Source organism: Aythya fuligula, chromosome 20 (assembly GCF_009819795.1).
Source record: "Aythya fuligula isolate bAytFul2 chromosome 20, bAytFul2.pri, whole genome shotgun sequence".
In the NCBI taxonomy this organism is placed as follows: Eukaryota; Metazoa; Chordata; class Aves; order Anseriformes; family Anatidae; genus Aythya; species Aythya fuligula.
Genome location: NC_045578.1, coordinates 6,773,307 through 6,791,883, shown reverse-complemented (window position 1 = coordinate 6,791,883; position 18,577 = coordinate 6,773,307). Strand labels below are relative to the sequence as shown.

The 18,577-nt window shown below is 66.7% G+C and overlaps 3 protein-coding genes across 3 annotated transcripts; all 3 read left to right on the top strand.

Moving 5' to 3' along the window:
• The first annotated feature begins 291 nt into the window (after positions 1 to 291).
• RSKR (ribosomal protein S6 kinase related) lies at positions 292 to 3,688 on the top strand. The gene is made up of 12 exons (XM_032201156.1): positions 292 to 342; positions 443 to 652; positions 1,258 to 1,341; positions 1,427 to 1,495; positions 1,616 to 1,685; positions 2,361 to 2,468; positions 2,596 to 2,636; positions 2,739 to 2,766; positions 2,871 to 2,960; positions 3,058 to 3,146; positions 3,223 to 3,333; positions 3,406 to 3,688. Exons 1-12 carry the CDS (start codon positions 292 to 294, stop codon positions 3,637 to 3,639), a joined length of 1,185 nt encoding a protein of 394 aa, XP_032057047.1. The 3' UTR covers positions 3,640 to 3,688.
• Positions 3,689 to 6,916: 3,228 nt separating this feature from the next.
• On the top strand, positions 6,917 to 12,680 carry SPAG5 (sperm associated antigen 5). The gene is made up of 21 exons (XM_032201155.1): positions 6,917 to 7,137; positions 7,228 to 7,420; positions 7,640 to 7,759; positions 8,223 to 8,357; positions 8,478 to 8,597; positions 8,750 to 8,842; positions 8,955 to 9,089; positions 9,231 to 9,324; positions 9,411 to 9,504; positions 9,596 to 9,677; positions 9,992 to 10,125; positions 10,390 to 10,555; positions 10,646 to 10,760; positions 10,854 to 10,937; positions 11,028 to 11,151; positions 11,367 to 11,478; positions 11,700 to 11,780; positions 11,854 to 11,997; positions 12,113 to 12,187; positions 12,309 to 12,389; positions 12,466 to 12,680. Exons 1-21 carry the CDS (start codon positions 6,917 to 6,919, stop codon positions 12,601 to 12,603), a joined length of 2,541 nt encoding a protein of 846 aa, XP_032057046.1. The 3' UTR covers positions 12,604 to 12,680.
• A 1,479-nt stretch (positions 12,681 to 14,159) lies between these two features.
• Positions 14,160 to 18,162, top strand: ALDOC (aldolase, fructose-bisphosphate C). The gene is made up of 9 exons (XM_032200983.1): positions 14,160 to 14,268; positions 15,060 to 15,185; positions 15,305 to 15,516; positions 15,608 to 15,662; positions 15,735 to 15,895; positions 16,504 to 16,587; positions 16,668 to 16,842; positions 16,934 to 17,133; positions 17,693 to 18,162. The coding sequence occupies exons 2-9, from the start codon at positions 15,074 to 15,076 to the stop codon at positions 17,786 to 17,788; spliced, it is 1,095 nt and encodes a 364-aa protein (XP_032056874.1). The 5' UTR covers positions 14,160 to 14,268; positions 15,060 to 15,073; the 3' UTR covers positions 17,789 to 18,162.
• The last annotated feature ends 415 nt before the right edge of the window (positions 18,163 to 18,577 follow it).

Here is an 18,577-nt window from a genome sequence, read left to right as displayed (position 1 = left end):
GACAGCCCCGGTGCTGTGGGGGCTGCTGTAAAATGGGGGGGTTGGAGTGGAGGGTGCTGTGGGATGGGGGGGGCTATGGGGGGAAAAACGGGGGTCCCCAATCCGTGCCCGGTGCAGGTGGGGGGCGGATGCCACGGGGGGCGCACCGGGAGCCCCGCTGCCCATTCCCGGACCTGGGGGGGGGGGGTCGTGAGCTGTCGGGGCGGAGAAGGGGGGGTCCGGAGGGGGGGGGGGGGCGGGGCCGGGCGGGGTTATGTAAGGCGGCGATCACCGGGCCCGGGGCGCGGCGCGATGGGAGCAGCCAGCAGCGGCCCGGGCCCGGCCCCGGTGCGACCCCCCCAGGTGCGTGCGGTGGCCCCGGGGGTGCCCCTAAATTTCCCCCCTCCCCATCCCCGGGGTGCTCCCCCCTCCCCGTTGACGACCGTCGACCCCGGGTCCGCAGGGCCGCGCTGTGGGGCCGTGGGTCCGGGCGCTGCTGCGCCGAGCCGGGACGGGACCGGCACCGGCACCGGGACGGGGACCGGGTCCGGTACCGGGGCTCGCCCTGGCCACCGAGGAGCCGCCGCTGCCCTCTTGGCCGCTGCCGCAGCTCGTCTCGCTCTTCCTGCCGGAGTTCCCCGTTCGCCCCTCCGGCCGCCAGCAGCAGCTCAAGGTGCCGGTCGCCCCCCCACCCCAAAAAAAAAACCTACCGGGGGGCTCGGTGCGTCCTACCGGGGAGCCCGCACCTCCCGCCGGGGGTCCCGTGCGTTAAACGGCGTCCTTCACCGGGTCCCCTCGCACCCCGGCACGGCTCCATCTGCTTCCCAGCGGGGTCCCCGAGTGTCCCGTGCGCCCTACCGGGGTCCCCGTGCGCCCTACCGGGGTCCCCGTGCGCCCTACCGGGTTCCCCGTGCGTCCTGTGCCGCCACCCCGTGCCTCTTCTTGGGGTCTCCGCCCGTCTTTACCGGGTTTCCTTGCGCTCCGTACCGGGTCCCCGCGCACCCTCCCGGAGCCCCCGACCCTCCTACCGGCTCCCCTTCTCCCCCCACCCGTGCCCCGTGCCCCCCGTTCCCCAGGTCCCCACGGGGGTACCCACGCGCCCTCCCCGGTCCCTGTGTGCGCCCCCCCCCCGCCGCCTGTTTTGTGCCCCCCCAACGCCCCCCACCTCACCCCACGCGGGACCCAGCTCCCCGTGGAAGCGCCCCACAGCCTGCCCCACGCCGGGCACCCCACAGCCTGTCTCCGTGGGGGGGTGCTCAGCTCCTGCCCCCCCCCCAGATCCTGGGCTTGGTGGCCAAAGGCTCCTTCGGGACCATCCTGAAAGTGCTGGACTGCGGGCGGGAGAAGGTCTGCGCCGTCAAGGTGGGTGCTGCCCTGAGGTCCGGGGGGTGCCCCTCCTGCTCTGTGCCCCCCCCCAACACCCCCATCGTGTCCCCCCCCACCCCAGGTGATGCCCAAAGTGGAGGTGCTGCGCCGCGACACCCTGAAGCAGTGCAAGGAAGAAGTCAGCATCCAGGTGAGGGGGGGATTTGGGGAGGGGTTGGGGGGGAAGGATCCCACAGGGCTGCAGAGCCCCCTCCCCCCGTGAACCCCTCTCCCCCGGGGGCCGCTCACCCTCTCTGCTTTGTGTCCCCAGAGACAGGTCAGGCACCCGTTTGTCCACGGCCTGGGGGACAGCTGGCAGGGCCAGCGCCACCTCTTCATCAGTGAGTGACCATCTGCCCGCGGGCTCGTCCTGGCCCCCCCCCCAGCCCCCGCTGCCCGCGCACGTGTCCCCGCTGCCCGCACACGTGTCCCCGCACACGCGCGTGCTCCCCCCGCCCTGCACGCTGCCTGCGGGGACCGAAGCGCTCGGCTGCCAGCTCCGGGGACAACGGGGACGGGGAGGAGCACAGCAGGGACAAACGAGCTGCTCTGGCCCCCCCGGGTTTGTCCTGTCACTTCTCCTGTGTCACCACTCCGGTGGCTGTGCCGCCGTGGTGCCCGCGTGGGTGCAATTCCTGGTGGCTCTGCGAGCCCCAGGGGCTGCGTCGCTTCGGTACCCATTTAGCCACGGTGCTCGTGGCACCTTTGTGCCCACGTAGCCATAGTGCTGTAGGGTCCACCGGGACCCTTACTTTGCTCAGGGATGCGCCACCTTTGTGGCCACAGAGCCCGCGTGGCCCTGGTGCCCGTGTCACCTTGGTGTCCCCATGGCTCTGGAGCCCACGTCACCGTAGTGCACGGTCCTGGTGCCCACAAGGTCCCGGTGCTTGTGCCACCTCGCTGCCCGTATGGACCCAGCACTCATAACACCGCAAGGCACGGTCCTTGTGGCCACGTGGCCGTGGTGCCCGTGTCACCTCGGTGCCCGTCACGAGGCCGGTGCCGTGTCCTGGCAGTGTGCACCTACTGCAGCACCGGGGACCTGCACGCGCTGTGGCGCGCCGCCGGGCGCTTCGCCGAGGCCACCGTCCGCCTGTTTGCTGCCGAGCTGGTGCTGGTGCTGGGTGAGTACTGGGGGGGGGCTCAGCCCTCCTGGGGAGGGGGCAGCCGCCCGCTGGGTGCCACGGGGGTGGCAGAGGGCACGGCTTGGGGAGGGGACCCCCGGCTCTGATGGCTCCGTCTTGTCCCCAGTGTATCTCCACGACCTGGGCATCGTGCACAGAGACGTGAAGGTGGGTGACAAAGGGGTCTGGGGGGGGGACAGAGGATGGTTGGGGGGGGGTCTCTGCACCCCCTGGTGCAAATTGGCCACCCCAGCGCCTGGTTTGTTTCAGATGGAGAACATCCTCCTGGATGAGAGGGGTAAGGGTCTGTGGCACTAGGGTGGGGACACCCCATCTGTGGGGACACCCCATCTGTGGGGACACCCCATCGTTGGGGCCCCCATGTGCCATCTCACCCCGCAGGGCACCTCAAACTCGCCGACTTCGGCCTCTCCCGGCACCTGCGGTGGGGCGAGCGGGCCCACACCATCTGCGGCACCCTGCAGTACATGGGTAAGGGGTGGCAGGGTTGTGGGGACACATCCCCCCCCCCCAGGGGGTGCTGCTGGGGACACCTCCACCCCAGCTGCTCACCCCCTCATCCCCTCAGCCCCAGAGGTGCTGAGCGGGGGTCCCTACAGCCACGCGGCCGACTGGTGGTCCCTGGGAGTCCTGCTCTTCGCCCTGGCCAGCGGGGAGGTGAGCTCTGTAGGGTGCACGACTGGGGGGCTAGGGGCACCCCATGGAGCTCCTAAACACCTTCCTTGCCCCCCAGTTCCCAGTGGCACCGGCGGGGGACCACGTGGCCATGCTGGAGCGCGTCAACCAAAGCAGCTACACCAGCCCCCCTGCGCTCAGCCCCGCGCTGGCCCGGCTGCTGGCCGAGGTAGCCCTCGCCCCCTGGGTTGGGGGTCCCCAGCGGGGTCTCCACCGCTCAGCCTCTTCTCTCCGTCCCCAGCTGCTGTGCCACAACCCCCTGCGCCGCCTGCGCTACCTCCACCACTTCCAGGACCACCCTTTCTTCCGAGGGGTGACCTTCGACGCCGACCTCCTGCAGAAGGACCCGGTGGCGGTGGCCGTGGCCCCGCGCCCCCCTGCCAACCCTCCTCCTTCTCCCGACCCCTCCACCTTTGATGATTTTGACTGCGACCTCACCGCCACGGCCCCCCCGGACCGCCCCTGGCCCGGCTGAGCTGCTGCCACCGCCGCACCCCTCGCATCGCTCAGGGACCCCCCCCAAAATCCCCCCCCAGGCAGCGGCTGGGCCCCCAGCGCTGTGCGTCTCCCCACGGGACTGTTATAAATGAAGTCTCAACTCAACCTGAATTTAGGAATTTTTATAAAAGGAATATTTATAAAAGGTATAAAAGGCAAGGAAACAGCGCTGGGTGTGCGGGGAGTCTGCGCTCCACCAACACTCACACACGAACATCAAACATATAAATATACAGAACATTTTCCATTTCTTTTCTTGATTACAAACATCTCCATTTTCCATTACTTTTGAGCAATATGTCTCACTTTAAGTTGTCAAGCAACTCGGTCTTCAGGCCTTATGTATCCCATTCTTCCCAGATCGAAGAAAAGCACATCCATCTCCTTTTCAAGGCCATAGGGCCTGGGTCAAAAGGCACGTCCAGGGGTGGAACAGCAAAGCTTTCGATGGCTGTGGCAGCAGAGGGGCCGATGGCGTAGCAGAAGGATCAGTGAAGGAGCCCGCAGCTCCCTCACTGTCTGGCAAACCACACATTTCTGACTGTGGTCCCACACAGCTCTTTAAGGCTTCAGAGACTGCTCGCCAGGTGCCGAGCAATCCCACTGCAACCTTGTTGTTTTTAGTTGCAGAGTCCCACACCTTGACCTCAGTTTGGTCCCATATTTCAGGCTCATAAGCTGTCCCATTGTTAATAAGGAGAATAAGCTGTGAAGCTACCAGGACAGTCTTTGTTCCTAAGGATGTATGATTCCCCATAATGCGCAACTGCTTACCAGCAAGGGGCAGTTGTGTGCATGGCTCCGCTTCTCTCAGCTCAAGCTTCTCTCCAGCCCCAGTGCTCCTGTTTCCAGCGACTTTCAGTACGAGCTTCTCTGAGCAGTTTGCTGAGTTTGGCCGAACCGATCTTCATGATGCAATCAATGTGCCTGTTCCCATCCTGGTCTCTGTTCTGCTAACCTGTTCCTTTTCATTCCTTCTTTCTGCTCCTTTATTGATGACGTACCTTCATCATGTTGCCTTTTTTTTCTTTCTCTCTTTTTTTTTTTTTTTTTTTTTATTATCCTAAGGGCAGGCTCCCCTCTTATACCCTTCACCCCACAGCAGTCCTTTTCAAACCAACTTTTCGTTGGTCAAACAACTTTGCAAATAACAACAACAGCAACCACCCAGACACTTCCATGCCTCAACGGCTGGAGCACAAGCAACCCGAGGCTGCAGGGAGCCTCCTGAACCACCCTTCTGGGTTCCCTCTAAGCTCTTTCACATTCCTGATGGCCTCATCGCTAAGAGTCTGATGCTACCATTACCATGGCCACACTCCCACCTCTTTATTAATAATTTTTAATTAATAAATTATTTATTAATAAATTCTTTATTAATAATTTTATTAATAAATTCTTTATTAATAAATTCCTTATTAATATTTTTAATTAATAAATTATTTATCAACAAATTCTTTATCAATAAGTTTATTAATAAATTATTTATTAATAAATTCTTTATTAATACATTCCTCATTAACACCACCCACTCTCTCCATACCCACCAGAACCAACGCACCCGCCCCCCCCCGCGCCTTTTTCCCGCCAGGTGGGCGTGGCCCAACGCGCGAGTCCCCGCCCACCTCCCCTATAACCACGCCCCTTACCGGTTTGGTCCCGCCCCGGTCACGTGCGCGCCGCGGGACCAATCGGAACCGCGCGGGGGTTTCAAATGGGGCGGCGGCGGGGCGCGGGCGGCAGCGGGGAGGGGGCCATGCAGGCGGCGCGCGGCTCCACCGGGGGTGCGGGGCACCGGGGGGGGCCCGGTACCGAGGTGAGTCCCCCCCCCGGGAGTCCCCCCGTGCTCCTATTACCGCCTGGGGGGGCTCCGGGAGGCCCCGTTCGCCGTTGCTCGAGGCCGGTTGAGGGCTCCGTTAAGCCCCGGGGGGGCTCCGGTTCCCGGTAACCCCCCGGTAATCTTCATCCCCCCCCCCCCAGATGCAGCGGAGGCCCCTGCAGGAGCTGCGGCTGCAACCGGAGGCAGAGGGCAGCGGCCTCACCCCGCTGCTGCGCCGCATGCGGCTCGAGGTCGGTGTTGGGGGGGGTAAAAAAACGGGGGGGGGGGCAATAATAACGGGAGGGGCACCGGGGGGGGCTGGGGAGCTCGGGGGGGGGGCGCTGGGAGAGCTGGGATTAACTGGGAGGGGGTGGGGAGGGGCAGGTGGCCATAGGGGGGGAGGGGGGGGGGTGCAGGGTGGTCCTGCCCCCCCCCCTCCATGTCCTGACCCCCCCCTCCCGGTGTCCCGTAGGACCGTGGCAGCTGCACCCCGGTGTCCTGCGCTCGCCCCCACCCCATCCGCCTCGCCGTGCCCCCCCCCAGGGCTCTTATCCCGCGTTTCCCCAGCCTGGAGTCTCTCAGCAGCATCACCCCGGAGCCCTCCCCAGGTGCTGTCACCCCAGGGTCCCCCACCCTGCACGAGTCCCCCCCCCACATCCCCTTAAGGGCTGAATCACCGGAGCTCCCCCCCTCTGATAGCACCCCAGAGCCCCCCAGCAGCACCCCAGAGCCCCCCAGCAGTGCCACCTCGGGGCCTGAAGCCCCCGAGCCCCCAGGTGACGCCTCCCCAGAGCCTGCTCCCCCCTGCAGTGCCCCCCCAGGACCCCCCAACAGCCTTATTTCAGGCCCCTGCTTCCCCACCCCCCCCAGCAGCACCCCGCTGGTGCCCTACTCCCCTGACCCCTCATGCCCCTGCACCCCAGGCCCCCCCAGCATCATCAGCTCAGCGCCCTGCAGCCCCCCCTTGCATCCCCTCAGCAGCACCAGCCCAGCCTCCTGCACCCCGAGCCCCCCCGGTACCTCCACCCCGCAGGAGGCTCCCTTCCATGGGGGGCACGCGGTGCCCACCGACCTCTCCTGCAGCCCCGAGGGAACTAGCGATGAGGGTGAGGGTCTGCCCGCTTGCCCCAGCACCCCTGGGACCACCACGTCCCCAATCCCTCCCCTCCCGGAGCAGAGCCCCCCAAAAAATGAGGCAGCCGAGTCGGAGCCCACAAGGGCTGAGCCAGCGGCCACCCCGCTCCCCTCGGCTGAGCCAGTGGCCACCCCGGTCCCCTCGTTGGAGCCACCCCCGGGGGCCTTATCCTGGGCGTTGCTGCTGGCGTGGCTGGAGAGGAACCTTCAGCCCCCGTCCCCGCTGGATTCCCTGCGGCACAGGCTCCCCCTGTCCGTGCCGTGGCGGGACGTGGGCTCCAGCGTCACCCCCGTGCGCACCATGGACACCGGCACCAGCATCACCCCCGTGCCCACCATGGCTGTGGGTACCAGTATCACCCCCGTGCCCACCGTGGCCGTGGGCACCAGTGTCACCCCTGTGTCCACTGTGGACACCGGCACCGTCATGACCCCGCGGGAGCCCCAGGACAGGAGCCCCGGCACATCTGCAGTGGCTCACGCCAAGGACAGCGCCACCGAGACCGACTCGCTGCTCTCGTAGTATGTGTCCCCACGGGGAGGGGTACGGGGGGCACGGCGCCCCTGCGGTGTCCCCTCTCAACCCTTGGGGCTTGCTGTCTCTGTCCCCAGCTGTCCCCGGGAGCAGCTGAGGTCCCTGTCGCGTGCGGAGCTGGAGGGGCGGCTGGAAAACACCCTCATCATCATTGAGGTGCTCGTGCTGCAGCTGCGCAACTGGCAGGAGAGCCAGAGGTCGCTCCCCACCGTGGGGCCGGCCAAGCAGCGGGATGCCCCCGCCCAGACGGACATCACCTGGTCCCAGGGGGTAAGTGGGGAGCCCTGGGTGGAAGAAAATTGGGGTTTTGTCCCACTCCAGCTGTGTTATTGCTCCTATTGTTTGCCATTTTTGAGCCCTTTCCGCAGTGGAATATTGCGGCAGGCGCATGGGGAAGGGATGAGCTGGTCCCGTGGGAGCTTGTGGCACGGCGTGCGCGGGGAGATGGGGAGGTTTCGGGGTGCAGAGCCTGCTGTGCCCCCCTTTTAGGAGGAGCAGATCTACCATGGGCTCTACCTGGAGCTGCACAGGAGGACCCAAGCTCTGCAGCGGCAGCGGGGCGCCGAGCAGGAGCTGGCGCAGGAGCTGGCGCAGGCGACGGAGGCGATGGTGTGTGGGGGTGCACGGTGAACACGTGGGACTCAGCTGGGCACCTCACGTGCCCGGTGCCACCGGTGCTGGCACGTCCTGAGCACCCGTGTCCTCGTCCTTTCCCCAGGACGCCTGGGCCAGGCAGGGCCTCCAGCTGTGCAGCCTCGCGGAGCGCGCCCTGCAGAGCCTGCAGGAGGATCAGGGAGCCCTGGCACAGGAGGTGAGCGCACACAGCTGGGCTGGCTGCCCCGTGTCTGGCCCTTCATGGCATAGGTAGCCAAGGCACGTGGTTTTTTTGGGGTCTGGGGCAGCTGGAAGCAGCCGGTGCGTGTCTGGAGGCTGCTGGAAGCAGCTCCTGCACCCAGGCTTGTGCCACAGATGCCTGGGGACGTGGGTGAGGGAGCTGGCACGTGGCAGCTTGAGGCCGTCCCGGTGCTGGCCTCCTCTCAGGGCCTCCTCTCGGGGCTGTTTTCCCTTGCAGAGGGAGCAGGTGAAGGCTCTGGTGTCCCGCTGTGTGGCCATGCTGCAGAGCGTGCCCGGCAAGCTGCGGAGCTGCCTGCAGGAGCGGGACGAGGCGCAGCAGCGAGCAGACGAAGCCCTTCGAGCCAAGGCGGAGGTAACGGGGCAGCCTCTGCAGCCCCCGTGTCCCATCCTGTTGATTTGAGAGTCCCGAGTCCGTCTGTCCGTGGGGAGCAGTGGTGAGGCCGTGCCCTGAGCCGTGCCTGTCCCTCGGCAGTGTGACAGCTTCCTGGAGGCTTTCAGCTCCCACGCCAGAGCCCAGATCAGCGCCCGCAACCAGAGCTTGGAGTCCCAGCAAGAGCTGGTCAGGCTGCTGGAAAATACCATCCACCATCAGGTACAGGATGGCTGCGGGTCCCCTCCCCTGCGTCCCTGCGGGTGCAGCCGCAGCCCCGGTTTGGGTGACGATGCTCTGAGCAGATCTGCCACGGCCCGGGGCTGGCGCTTGCCTCCTTCAGTCCTTTTTCCCTTACCCCTCCTGTCCCGCAGGCTTCCCTGGCTGCAGAGTCTCAGCTCTTCCGTGAGTTCGCAGACGTCGCCTTCGCAAACCTGCAGGAGGAGCAGAGGGTGCTGGACGACGAGGTGAGGGCTGTCCCGGTGGGGCGGTTGCGCTTTGGGTACCGCGGTCAGCCCGGCTGCCAGCCCTGTCCCTTCCTGCCCTAATCCTGCTCCCCCTGGGGCTGTCCCCTCGCAGTGGGAGCGGGTGAGGGCCCTGGTGTCCCGGTGCACGGCCATGGCCTGGAAGATGCCCGGCAAGCTGCAGAGCTGCCTGCAGGAGCAGGAGGAGGCGCAGCAGCGAGCAGACGAAACCCTTCGAGCCAAGGAGGAGGTAACGGGGCTGTGTGGTGCTTGGAGGGTTCTCCCCGGGCATGTGGGGGGATTTTATGGGGAAAAGGGGCATGGAAATGGCTCAGCGTGGGCCTGGGGGAGCGGTGCTGGAGGAGCAGGGATGAGCTCCGTGTCCCCGCAGGTGTCCCAGAGGCTGGAGGAGACCTCGGCGGCCCTGCAGGACGCGGTGGCTCAGGTGGAGCAGCTGACGGTGACCAATTCGCGCCTGGGTGCAGGTAGGGGAACACACGGGGGGTGTCGGGATGGGGGGGCCGGGGGGAGGCTGGAGCCGCTCCTCACCTTCACAGCTCTGCCCCTGCAGACCTGGGCACCCTGATGAAGCAGCTGGCCGGCGCGCAGCAGGAGCGGGACGCGCTCCAGCAAGAAACCACGGACCAGAAGGAGGAGATCTCCCGGTGGGTTCCACACCCCCTTCACCCCCCCCCCCCCCAAAAATCCCCAAAACGCCCCTGTGGGGTCCCTTCACCCTTATCCCATCCCCATCAGGCTGACGAGGGGGCGGGATGCCCTGCAGCGGGAGTGCGGCGAGCTGAGCCAGGAGCTGCGGGAAGCCACGGAGTGCCGGGAGGTGGGAGCCCAAAGCCGCCGGCACCGTCACGTGCCGCCGGGTGGCAGCCGGCCAGCAGCGGGATCAGCCCTCGGCGCTGACATCCTGCACGTAGGGCTGCTCGCCCGGGGATAATTCCCCTGGCCGCAGTCACGCTGCTTTGCTTTCCCTCGGGCCCAGCCCATGCCCAGGGTGCAAACCCGCAGCACCTCCGGGGGTTGTTGGCGGGGGACGGAGCTGCCCCTCATCGGGATGGGACCACACTGGGGGGGCTGCGGTGATGTCCCCCCGCCTCCCAGCTGTCTGTATGCTCATGGCCGTGTCCTTCCCTGCAGTTCCTCGACCAGGAGAACCGCATGTCCCGCCGGCAGCTGATGGAGGTGGAGGCCAAGCTCAAATCCACGCTGGCCGAGCTGCAGGAGCGCAGCCTGCAGCACGAGAAGCTGAAGGAGTCCCACAAGTGCCTGCAGTACGGCCCGCGCCTAAATCCCTCGTTTTGGGGAAATTGGGCCCCTCGGGGTGGGGTGTGTGTGTGTGTGTATGGAGGTGTGGCTCTGGTCGCTGCTGAATCATCCCCCCAAGTGGGGGGGAGAGGTTGTAGGGCAGCCCAAAACCTGCCAGCACCCGGCGCAGTGGGGTTTGCACCCCCAGATTTTGGGGGGAGCCTGGAGAATGCTCCTCTCCCACCCTAGGGGGGAGATGCTCTGTTCACGCCATCCCCCCACCCCTGCAGGGACAAGCAAGCCGCCCTCCTCAGGGAGCTGGAGAGAACCAAGGCTGAGCTCCAGGACTCGCAGCTGAAGAGGGAAAAGGTCTCCTGGTGCCTGGCGGACATCGCCGAGAGCAAGCTGAGGCTGCAGGAGCTTGCCGACTGCCTGCGGGCCTCCCTGGAAAAGGAGGTAGGTCGGGGGTACGGGGGGGCAAAGGGGGGGAGAAAAAAATGAACAAGCAGCAGGGGCAGCACCCCGACACCGCGCTCCGTCCTCCAGAAGGACGATGACACCCCGCTGAGGAGCAGAACCTGGACCCCAGCCCCGCGGATACCCGCACACCGCACCCCGTACCGCGCCGGGGGCAGCGCCCTGAAAGCCACATCGGGGAGAGGTGAGCTCTTGGTGACCCCCAGGTGGGGGGGCGAGGGCTGGTCCTGTCCCCCCCCGACCCCTCACACAGCGCCTCTGCCCTCGCCTCTTGTAGATGGCAATGAAGCTGCTGGATTTGGGAGCGTGCCCCGGACGAAGCCTAGCAGTGATAAAGTTTTTTCCACGCCGAAGCAAGCAGGTAGCGCGGTGTGGGGCTGCCCCACATCTCCTTGTCCCCTGTGTCCCCCCCACCCCACCCCACACCCCGGTGACGAGCCCCTGCCCGCAGAGCCCGAGGGCGGCCTGATAGAGAGGGTGGCGGAGCTGAGGGCCGTGGTCTCCGAGCTCTCCTTGCTGAGCACCCGCATCCAGGAGCTGGAGCAGAGCGAGTTCAAGGCGCTGGAGGCCAAGATGTGAGTCGGGGGGGGGTCCGGGAGGGGGTGCTGGGCACGGGGCAGCACCCTGGGGTGCTTCCCACCTTGGCTCTGAGCACAGTGCTCATCCAAAAGGGCTCCCTGCAGCTGGTGGCTATGGGCTGGCCTCTGTCCCTGGGGGCTGGGGGCATCAGGAAGGGTTTGGGTCGTTCCCCCCAAATTCTCAGCCACGCTGTGTGTCCCCCCCCCCCCAGCTCCAAGCTGCAGCTCAGGCTGGAGAAGGTGACGGATGAGAGCCAGGAGAGGATGGACGACCAGGCCGCCACCATTGCTAAGCTGAACAAGGCGCTGCAGGGCAAGATCCAGGTGAGCCCCCGCCAGAATTGGGCCAGTGCTCACCCCGGGGCAGAGCCAAACTGGGACGGGGCTGGGATCTGGGACACCGGGAATCTGGGTGACCGGCACCGCGCTGCCCCGCGGGCGCTCCGGGCTCGGATAACCTCAAATGTGAGCAACCCGGTGCCACGAGGGGGGGGGACAACACCAGGCCTGACACCCTCCCGTCCCCCATATTTTGTCCCCTGAAGAACGAGAAGGTGCTGCAGGACATCTTGAAACAGCAGGAGGAGCATATGATGGATCTCATCGACAAGAGCGGGGAGGTGACGGTGCGTGCGGGGCCGGGTGGGGGGGTCCGGGGGGATGCCAAAGGGCCCCCCATAGCATCTCCTCCCTCCGCAGAGGCTGAATGGGGAGGTCTCGCAGCTGAGGCGCTCGCTGCAGCGCGCAGAGACGGAGGCCAAGGTGCTGTGGGAGGAGGTGCGGGGCCAGGAGCCCAAGGTGGACGCTGCCCGCGTCCAGGAGCGGATCCTGATGCGGCAGGAGGTGAGGCCGCGGGGAGCTGGGCCTGTGGTGGCCGTGGAGGAGGCCTCGTCCCCACCATGGGGTGGCTTCAGGTTGTGGGGAGACATCATCGTTTCCCCCTTGCTTTCCATCACAGGTGGACAAACTGCGCCTGCTGCTCCTGGAGAAGATGGATGAGAACTCGCAGCTCTCAGACAAGTACCTGGAGCAGGTACTGGGAGCTCCCAGGGGTCCCATCAGCTCCCATCCCCTCTCCCCCTCCCTACACCGCCTTTCCCTGCCCTTTAATGCCTCCTCGTTTCATTTCCCTGCCCTTTAATGCCTCCTCGCAGATCCAAGGGCTGGAGCTGAGGCTCCAACAAAGCCAGAAGCTGCTGAAGACCTACGAGGAGACGCAGGAGAAGATGAAGAAGGTGAGCTGGGCCCTGCCGGGGCCCTCATCCCTCCTGCGAGCGGGGCATCCCCCACTAACACCACTGCTGTCCCCAGGTCCTGTCCTGTCCCCAGGTCCTCTCGGTGCTCCCTGCGGTGTCACCGGGCTGCCCCGAGCTCCTGGGCCTGCTGCGCTACCTGGACCTGAAGCCACCGAGCGCTGAGAGCAAGGAAGAAGCCCCAGAGCCGCAGTAGCCCCTAGTGCTGCCCCCTTCCCCTTCCTACCCCTGTCATTGTTTATTGAATAAACTTTTTTTTTCGTTGGCATTTTACCCCGCTGCCTCCCTGGGCCGTGCCACTGGGCTCCCTGCCACCCCTTGGGGCCACGTTCCCCCCCCACGGTGCTTGCTCTCAATAAGGCACCGCGTTCCCAAGGCTCCTACCCCGCGGTGCCCGGGTTGACCCAGCTTCCCTCCCCGGGGCCCCCCGCTCCTCCTCCTGGCCTAGATTCCACCCCACAAGTTTTCTGTGTCCCCCCCAGTTTGGGGGCATGCGTAGAGGGGACGTGAGGCTGGATGCTGTGCCCTATACCTGCTGCATCGGGCCCTATATCTCCCTCATGCAGCATCCCGGGGGGGGGGGGGGCCAGGACTTTTCCAGCCTTGAAGGGGGGCTCCTATGGGGCCCCCCCTATTCCCTATGCAGCTCTCCTCCTTCCACCTTCCCTACTAGGGCAGCTCCTGCGGGATCTCCCTCCAACCCTTCCCAGCCCCAAGGATGCTCCCGGTCCCTGTAGGGCCCCCCCCTGCGCCTCCCTCTGTCACCGCAGCCCGAAATAGCTGCGCTCCAACAAGTGCTCTGGTTTTTAATGGCCCTTTTCTCCCGAGGGCGGAGGGGGTCACCTTCCCCTGCCCTCCACCCCTATTATTATTTTTTCCATGCCTTTATTTCCCGGGGGTGCGTTGGTGGCACCGCACCCCTCCCTGCTGCCAGGGGGCTGGCTGCGCCCTCTAAATGTGGGGTGGGGGCGGCCTGGGCCTGGATTTAGGATGAAAAGGGGGGGCCATAGGAGCTGCCCGCTCTGGATTAGGGCCGTGCCAAGCTGCTGAGCCCTCCTTTTACGGCGGGGATTCAGCAGAACTCAGCCCTGGCAGCCGGCCCGTGGGGTGAGCGGGGACACCGCTATTGTCCCCACGCCGGCTCCGGGCGGCTCTGCTGGGTGCGGGGGGGGGCTGCTCCCCTGCAGAGCCCCCCCTTCTGTCCTGGGATATGCAGGGATGGGGGTGGAGGTGATGCTGGGGGGGGGGCACAGGGGGGTCCCCAACACATGGGTGGTGGCACAGAGGTCCCTGCCTCGAGGTGGGGGTGACAGTGGGGTCCCAAGGGGGGGCTCTATGGGGTGGCACAAGGAGGGGGTGGTTTGTTCCCGAGGGGGGGGCACAGAGGGGTCGCTAACAGCAGCAGAAGCTGGCAGAGGGTGATGTGCTTTGTCACTTCCCCACACCCAGCAGGAAGTGACAAGGGGGTGGCACGGCTGGCTCCCCATCCCAAACGAGGCGGGGGGGGGGGGGGGACACACACACAACGGGCTCCCCCCCGAGCAAAAAAGGGGCACAAAGTGTGTGTGGGGGTCCCCAACCCCAGGATGGCACCGCGGGGTCCCCGACAGCGGCACGGGGCGCAACCGGAGGGGGTGGGTTGCGAGGTTCGGGGGGGGGGCTCCGGTGTCTCGGCTGCGTTGGCGGGGGGGGGGAGGAAGGCGGAGAGGCTCTGGGGGGGGGGCTGGGGGCCGGTCTTACCGGGTGCCGCCCGCCGGGCCCGCCCCGCCGGTCACGTAGCTCTGCGGCACCGCAGCCCCATTTACCGCGGGACCGGAGCGCGCAGCCCGCAGTCTGCGCCCGCCGCCACCGGCCCTGCACGGTAACCGGGGGGTGTGTGGGGGGGGTGGGGGGGGGCAAAAATAGGGAGCTGGGAGGAGGGGGGGGCTGGAAGGGATGCAGCCGGTGGGAGCGGCAGCCCCGACGGCAGCCCCGTGCGGAGCCGCCGGGAACCGCGGAGCTTTTGGGGTGTTTTTTTTTTTTTTTTTTTTTTTTTTTTTTGGGGGTGCGCTCTGGGGTAGAGGGGTGTACGGGTGTGGGGGGGAGGCTTGGGGAACCCCCCGGACCGGAGCAGCCTGGGGGGGACCGGTCCGGGGGCTGTTCGCCGCCGGTCCCACGGTGGCGGTGTCCCCGTCCCCATCCCTGGACCAGCCTCATCTCGGGGGGGCCCCATCCTGGGACACCCCCAGCCCACCCCCGGGGCAGCGCCGCATCTGGAGCCTTTCCTCCCCCCCTACTTCAGGGTAACCCCATCCCCACGCACCCCCAGCCTGAGCTAGCCCCGGCCCTACGGTATCTCCATCCCCGGTGCCCCCCACCCCGGGGGTCCTGCCCCCGGTGTGCCCCCCCCCGGAGCTGCTCTCCCTCAAGATGGCTGGGCTGGGGGCGGGCGAGCAGGCACCAAAATGGCTGGGAGCTCCCCGGCATCCTCCACGAGGTCCCGCTTACGCCACGCGGCCTCCCCCGGCACCCCACTAGGGCCGTCCGCCCCTCGGATGGGGGTCCCGGGGGGGTCCCCGTTCCCCGCAGGGTGCTGGCGCGTGGTGGTGGTGGTGGTGGGGGGGGGGGACCGTGGCGGCGGCGGCGCGTGACTCAGCCCTCGTCCGCCGGCAGGCACCACCACCACCATGACGCACCAATATCCCGCGCTGACGGCCGAGCAGAAGAAGGAGCTGTCGGACATCGCGCTGCGCATCGTGGCCCCGGGCAAGGGCATTTTGGCCGCCGATGAGTCCGTAGGTCGGTGCCCGGGCGGCGGTGGGGAGGGGTGGGGAGGTTGGGGAGGGAGCCGTCCCGACTGTCCCTTCCCCGCGTCCCCGCGGCGCTGCCGGGGCTGACGGTGCCTCGGATGCCCCCAGGGAGCATGGCGAAGCGCCTCAACCAGATCGGGGTGGAGAACACGGAGGAGAACCGCCGGCTGTACCGCCAGATCCTCTTCAGCGCCGACAGCCGGGTGAAGAAGTGCATCGGGGGCGTCATCTTCTTCCACGAGACCATGTACCAGAAGGCAGACGACGGCACCCCCTTCGTCCAGATGATCAAAGATAAGGGCATCGTCGTGGGCATCAAGGTGCGGGGGGTGTCTGATGGGTTTTGGGGGTGCCGAAAGTGCTTGTGGGGTGCTGGTGGGGCTCAGCACCACCTTCCCCTTCCCTCTGTAGGTGGACAAAGGCGTCGTGCCGCTGGCCGGGACGGATGGGGAGACCACCACGCAGGGTATGTGCAGCAGGTCGGGGGGGTGAGGGTGCAAAGTTGGGGGGGCCACGGGGCTGACGCGCTGCCCGGCAGGTCTGGACGGGCTGTCGGAGCGCTGTGCCCAGTACAAGAAGGACGGGGCCGACTTCGCCAAGTGGCGCTGCGTGCTGAAAATCAGCGACAACACCCCCTCTGCCCTCGCCATCATGGAGAACGCCAACGTCCTGGCCCGCTATGCCAGCATCTGCCAGCAGGTACGGGGCTGCGGCTGGGCACGGCCCCACGGGGCTGGCCGACGTCCCACGGGACGGGCAGTGGCCTGTGGGATGGGCACTGACTCACGAGGCCAGGTATTGCCCCACAGCGATGGGCACGGATCCACGGAGCTCGGTGTTACTGCAGGGCCTGGGTGTTGCCCTGCAGGGATGGGTATTGCCCCGTTGGCTGGGCATTGACCTGTGGGGTGGGTGTCACCCTACAGAGACGGGCACTGACCCTCGGGGCTGGGAATCAACCCAGGGGCCAGGTAACAGCTCATGGGGATGGTCCTTGGCTCCCAGGACCAGAGTGTGGGCATCTCTTGTGGGGCCAGGTGTCACCTGTGGGGCTGGGCATCGCTCTGTGGGGTCAGACACCACCACACGGGGCTGGGCATCACCCCACAGGCTTGGACATTGCCCACGGGGCCAAGAATTGTTGCTCCTAGGCTGGGCATTGCCCCACTGGGATGGGCATCACCTGTAAGGGGATTGAACCCCGGGGCTGGGCACCACCCCCAAGTCCCGGCACTGCCCCACGTCGCCACGGGGCTGGAGCAGTGCCCAAGGACACCCTTGCGATGACATCTCCCGGGTGCTTGCAGAACGGCATCGTGCCCATCGTGGAGCCGGAGATCCTGCCCGACGGTGACCACGACCTCAAACGGTGCCAGTACGTGACGGAGAAGGTGAGCGGCGGGGCGGGCGGCGGGGCGGGCACCGTGCCACGCCGTGCCGTGCCGCGGGACTCCCCGATTCCCGTCCCCAGGTGCTGGCGGCCGTCTACAAGGCGCTGAGCGACCACCACGTCTACCTGGAGGGGACCCTGCTGAAGCCCAACATGGTGACCCCCGGCCACTCCTGCCCCACCAAGTACAGCCCCGAGGAGATCGCCATGGCCACCGTCACCGCCCTGCGCCGCACCGTGCCCCCGGCCGTGCCAGGTACCGCCACCGGGACGTGGTGGAAACAACAAAAATGACGGCAGGGGGATGCCGGGTGGTCCCCTGGGTGCCACTCCCCTGCTCTCCGCAGGTGTCACCTTCCTGTCCGGGGGGCAGAGCGAGGAGGAGGCCTCCATCAACCTCAACGCCATCAACACGTGCCCGCTGGTGCGGCCGTGGGCCCTCACCTTCTCCTACGGGCGGGCGCTGCAGGCGTCGGCGCTCAGCGCCTGGCGCGGGCAGAAGGACAACGCCACCGCCGCCACCGAGGAGTTTGTCAAGCGCGCAGAGGTGAATGGGGACGGCCCCATGGGGAGGGGATCCTAAAAGCTGTGTCCCTGTGGGTGGGTGGGGACACCGAGGGCTGTGCCCCACAGCAGGGGGGATGCCACGGGGCAGGTCCCCATTAGGGGCACGCTGATGGCTGTCTCCATGTGGGGTAGGGGACGGTGAGGGCTGCGTCCCCATAAGGGAATGGGGGATGCCGAGAGCCAGGTTCCTGCAGGAACCTTCCCTGTGGGGTTCCAAAAGCCACGTCCCAGGTGGGGATGGGGCACACCAGGGCTGTGTCTGTATGGGATGGGGCACACCAGGGCTGTGTCTGTATGGGATGGGGCACACCAGGGCCGTGTCTGTATGGGATGGGGCACACCAGGGCCGTGTCTGTATGGGATGGGGCACACCAGGGCCGTGTCTGTATGGGATGGGGCACACCAGGGCTGTGTCTGTATGGGATGGGGCACACCAGGGCCATGTCTGTATGGGATGGGGCACACCAGGGCCCTGTCCCCATGGGATAAAGCACTCAGCGTGCCGTGTCCCCGCGGGCTGACGCTTCCTCTCCCCCCAGGTGAACGGGCTGGCTGCGCTGGGCAAGTACGAGGGCAGCGGGGACGACTCGGGGGCCGCCGGGCAGTCCCTCTACGTGGCCAACCACGCGTACTGAGCCTCCGCCGGGCCCCGCTGGCCCCCCCCCCCTTTGCCCCGGACCCCCCGCCACCGCTCACACCCCGCTTCCACCCCAGCCACCCAGGGGAAGCCGCCAGGAGGGTCGGGGCCGGCGGCCCCACGCGGATGAAGGGGACGCTTGGCTCAGCCGCTCACGGCCGGGCGGGGAGCTCCGGCCAGGCCAGGCCAAGCCAAGCCAAGGGTTTGGGGAGCCCCCGGCCGTGTTGGGGGGCAGGAGGGGAGGCCTGGGGGTGCCCCTGCCCCGCCGTAGCTTCTTCGCAGTGCCGCCCTCGGGGCCGCGTGTGTCGTGTTGTCGTGTGCACCCCGTGTACCAAATAGCCTAAACAACGAATAAACGGTAGAGACAGCGCCGCGACGCCTCCTCTTCCTCCTCCTCCTCCTCCTCCTCATCGTCCTGCACGGTCTCGGCCTGGATTGGGGTTGGGGTGGGGTGGGGGTATGGGGGGTGTGGAGCCGCCATGTCCCCGTTCCCAGCCCTGATCCCCTGTTTTGGCTCAAGGTGGGTGCCTGTGGGTGGGCATTGCCCCCGTCAGCACCCACTGCCCCCCCCCCAGCACCCATCACCCCCACCTTAGCACCCATAGGCCCCCCCAGCACCCATTGCCCCCCTCAGCACCCATTCCACTCCCTCAGCACCGATCACCCCCCCCCAGCACCCATGGCCACCCCCAGCACCCATTGCCCTCCCTGAGCACCCATAGCCCCCCCCTCAACACCCATGGACCCCCCGCAACACCCATCACACCCCCAGCACCTGTGGCCCCCC

Coding starts and splice junctions, on each gene's coding strand:
- ALDOC (XM_032200983.1), top strand. CDS start 15,074: ATGACGCACCAATATCCCGCGCTGACGGCCGAGCAGAAGAAGGAGCTG. Junction 15,186..15,304: donor GGCCGCCGATGAGTCCGTAG/GTCGGTGCCCGG, acceptor GGATGCCCCCAG/GGAGCATGGCGAAGCGCCTC. Junction 17,134..17,692: donor AGTTTGTCAAGCGCGCAGAG/GTGAATGGGGAC, acceptor CTCTCCCCCCAG/GTGAACGGGCTGGCTGCGCT.
- SPAG5 (XM_032201155.1), top strand. CDS start 6,917: ATGGACACCGGCACCAGCATCACCCCCGTGCCCACCATGGCTGTGGGT. Junction 7,421..7,639: donor ACATCACCTGGTCCCAGGGG/GTAAGTGGGGAG, acceptor CCCCCCTTTTAG/GAGGAGCAGATCTACCATGG. Junction 12,390..12,465: donor CGCAGGAGAAGATGAAGAAG/GTGAGCTGGGCC, acceptor TGCTGTCCCCAG/GTCCTGTCCTGTCCCCAGGT.
- RSKR (XM_032201156.1), top strand. CDS start 292: ATGGGAGCAGCCAGCAGCGGCCCGGGCCCGGCCCCGGTGCGACCCCCC. Junction 2,961..3,057: donor CGGCACCCTGCAGTACATGG/GTAAGGGGTGGC, acceptor TCATCCCCTCAG/CCCCAGAGGTGCTGAGCGGG. Junction 3,147..3,222: donor TCGCCCTGGCCAGCGGGGAG/GTGAGCTCTGTA, acceptor CTTGCCCCCCAG/TTCCCAGTGGCACCGGCGGG.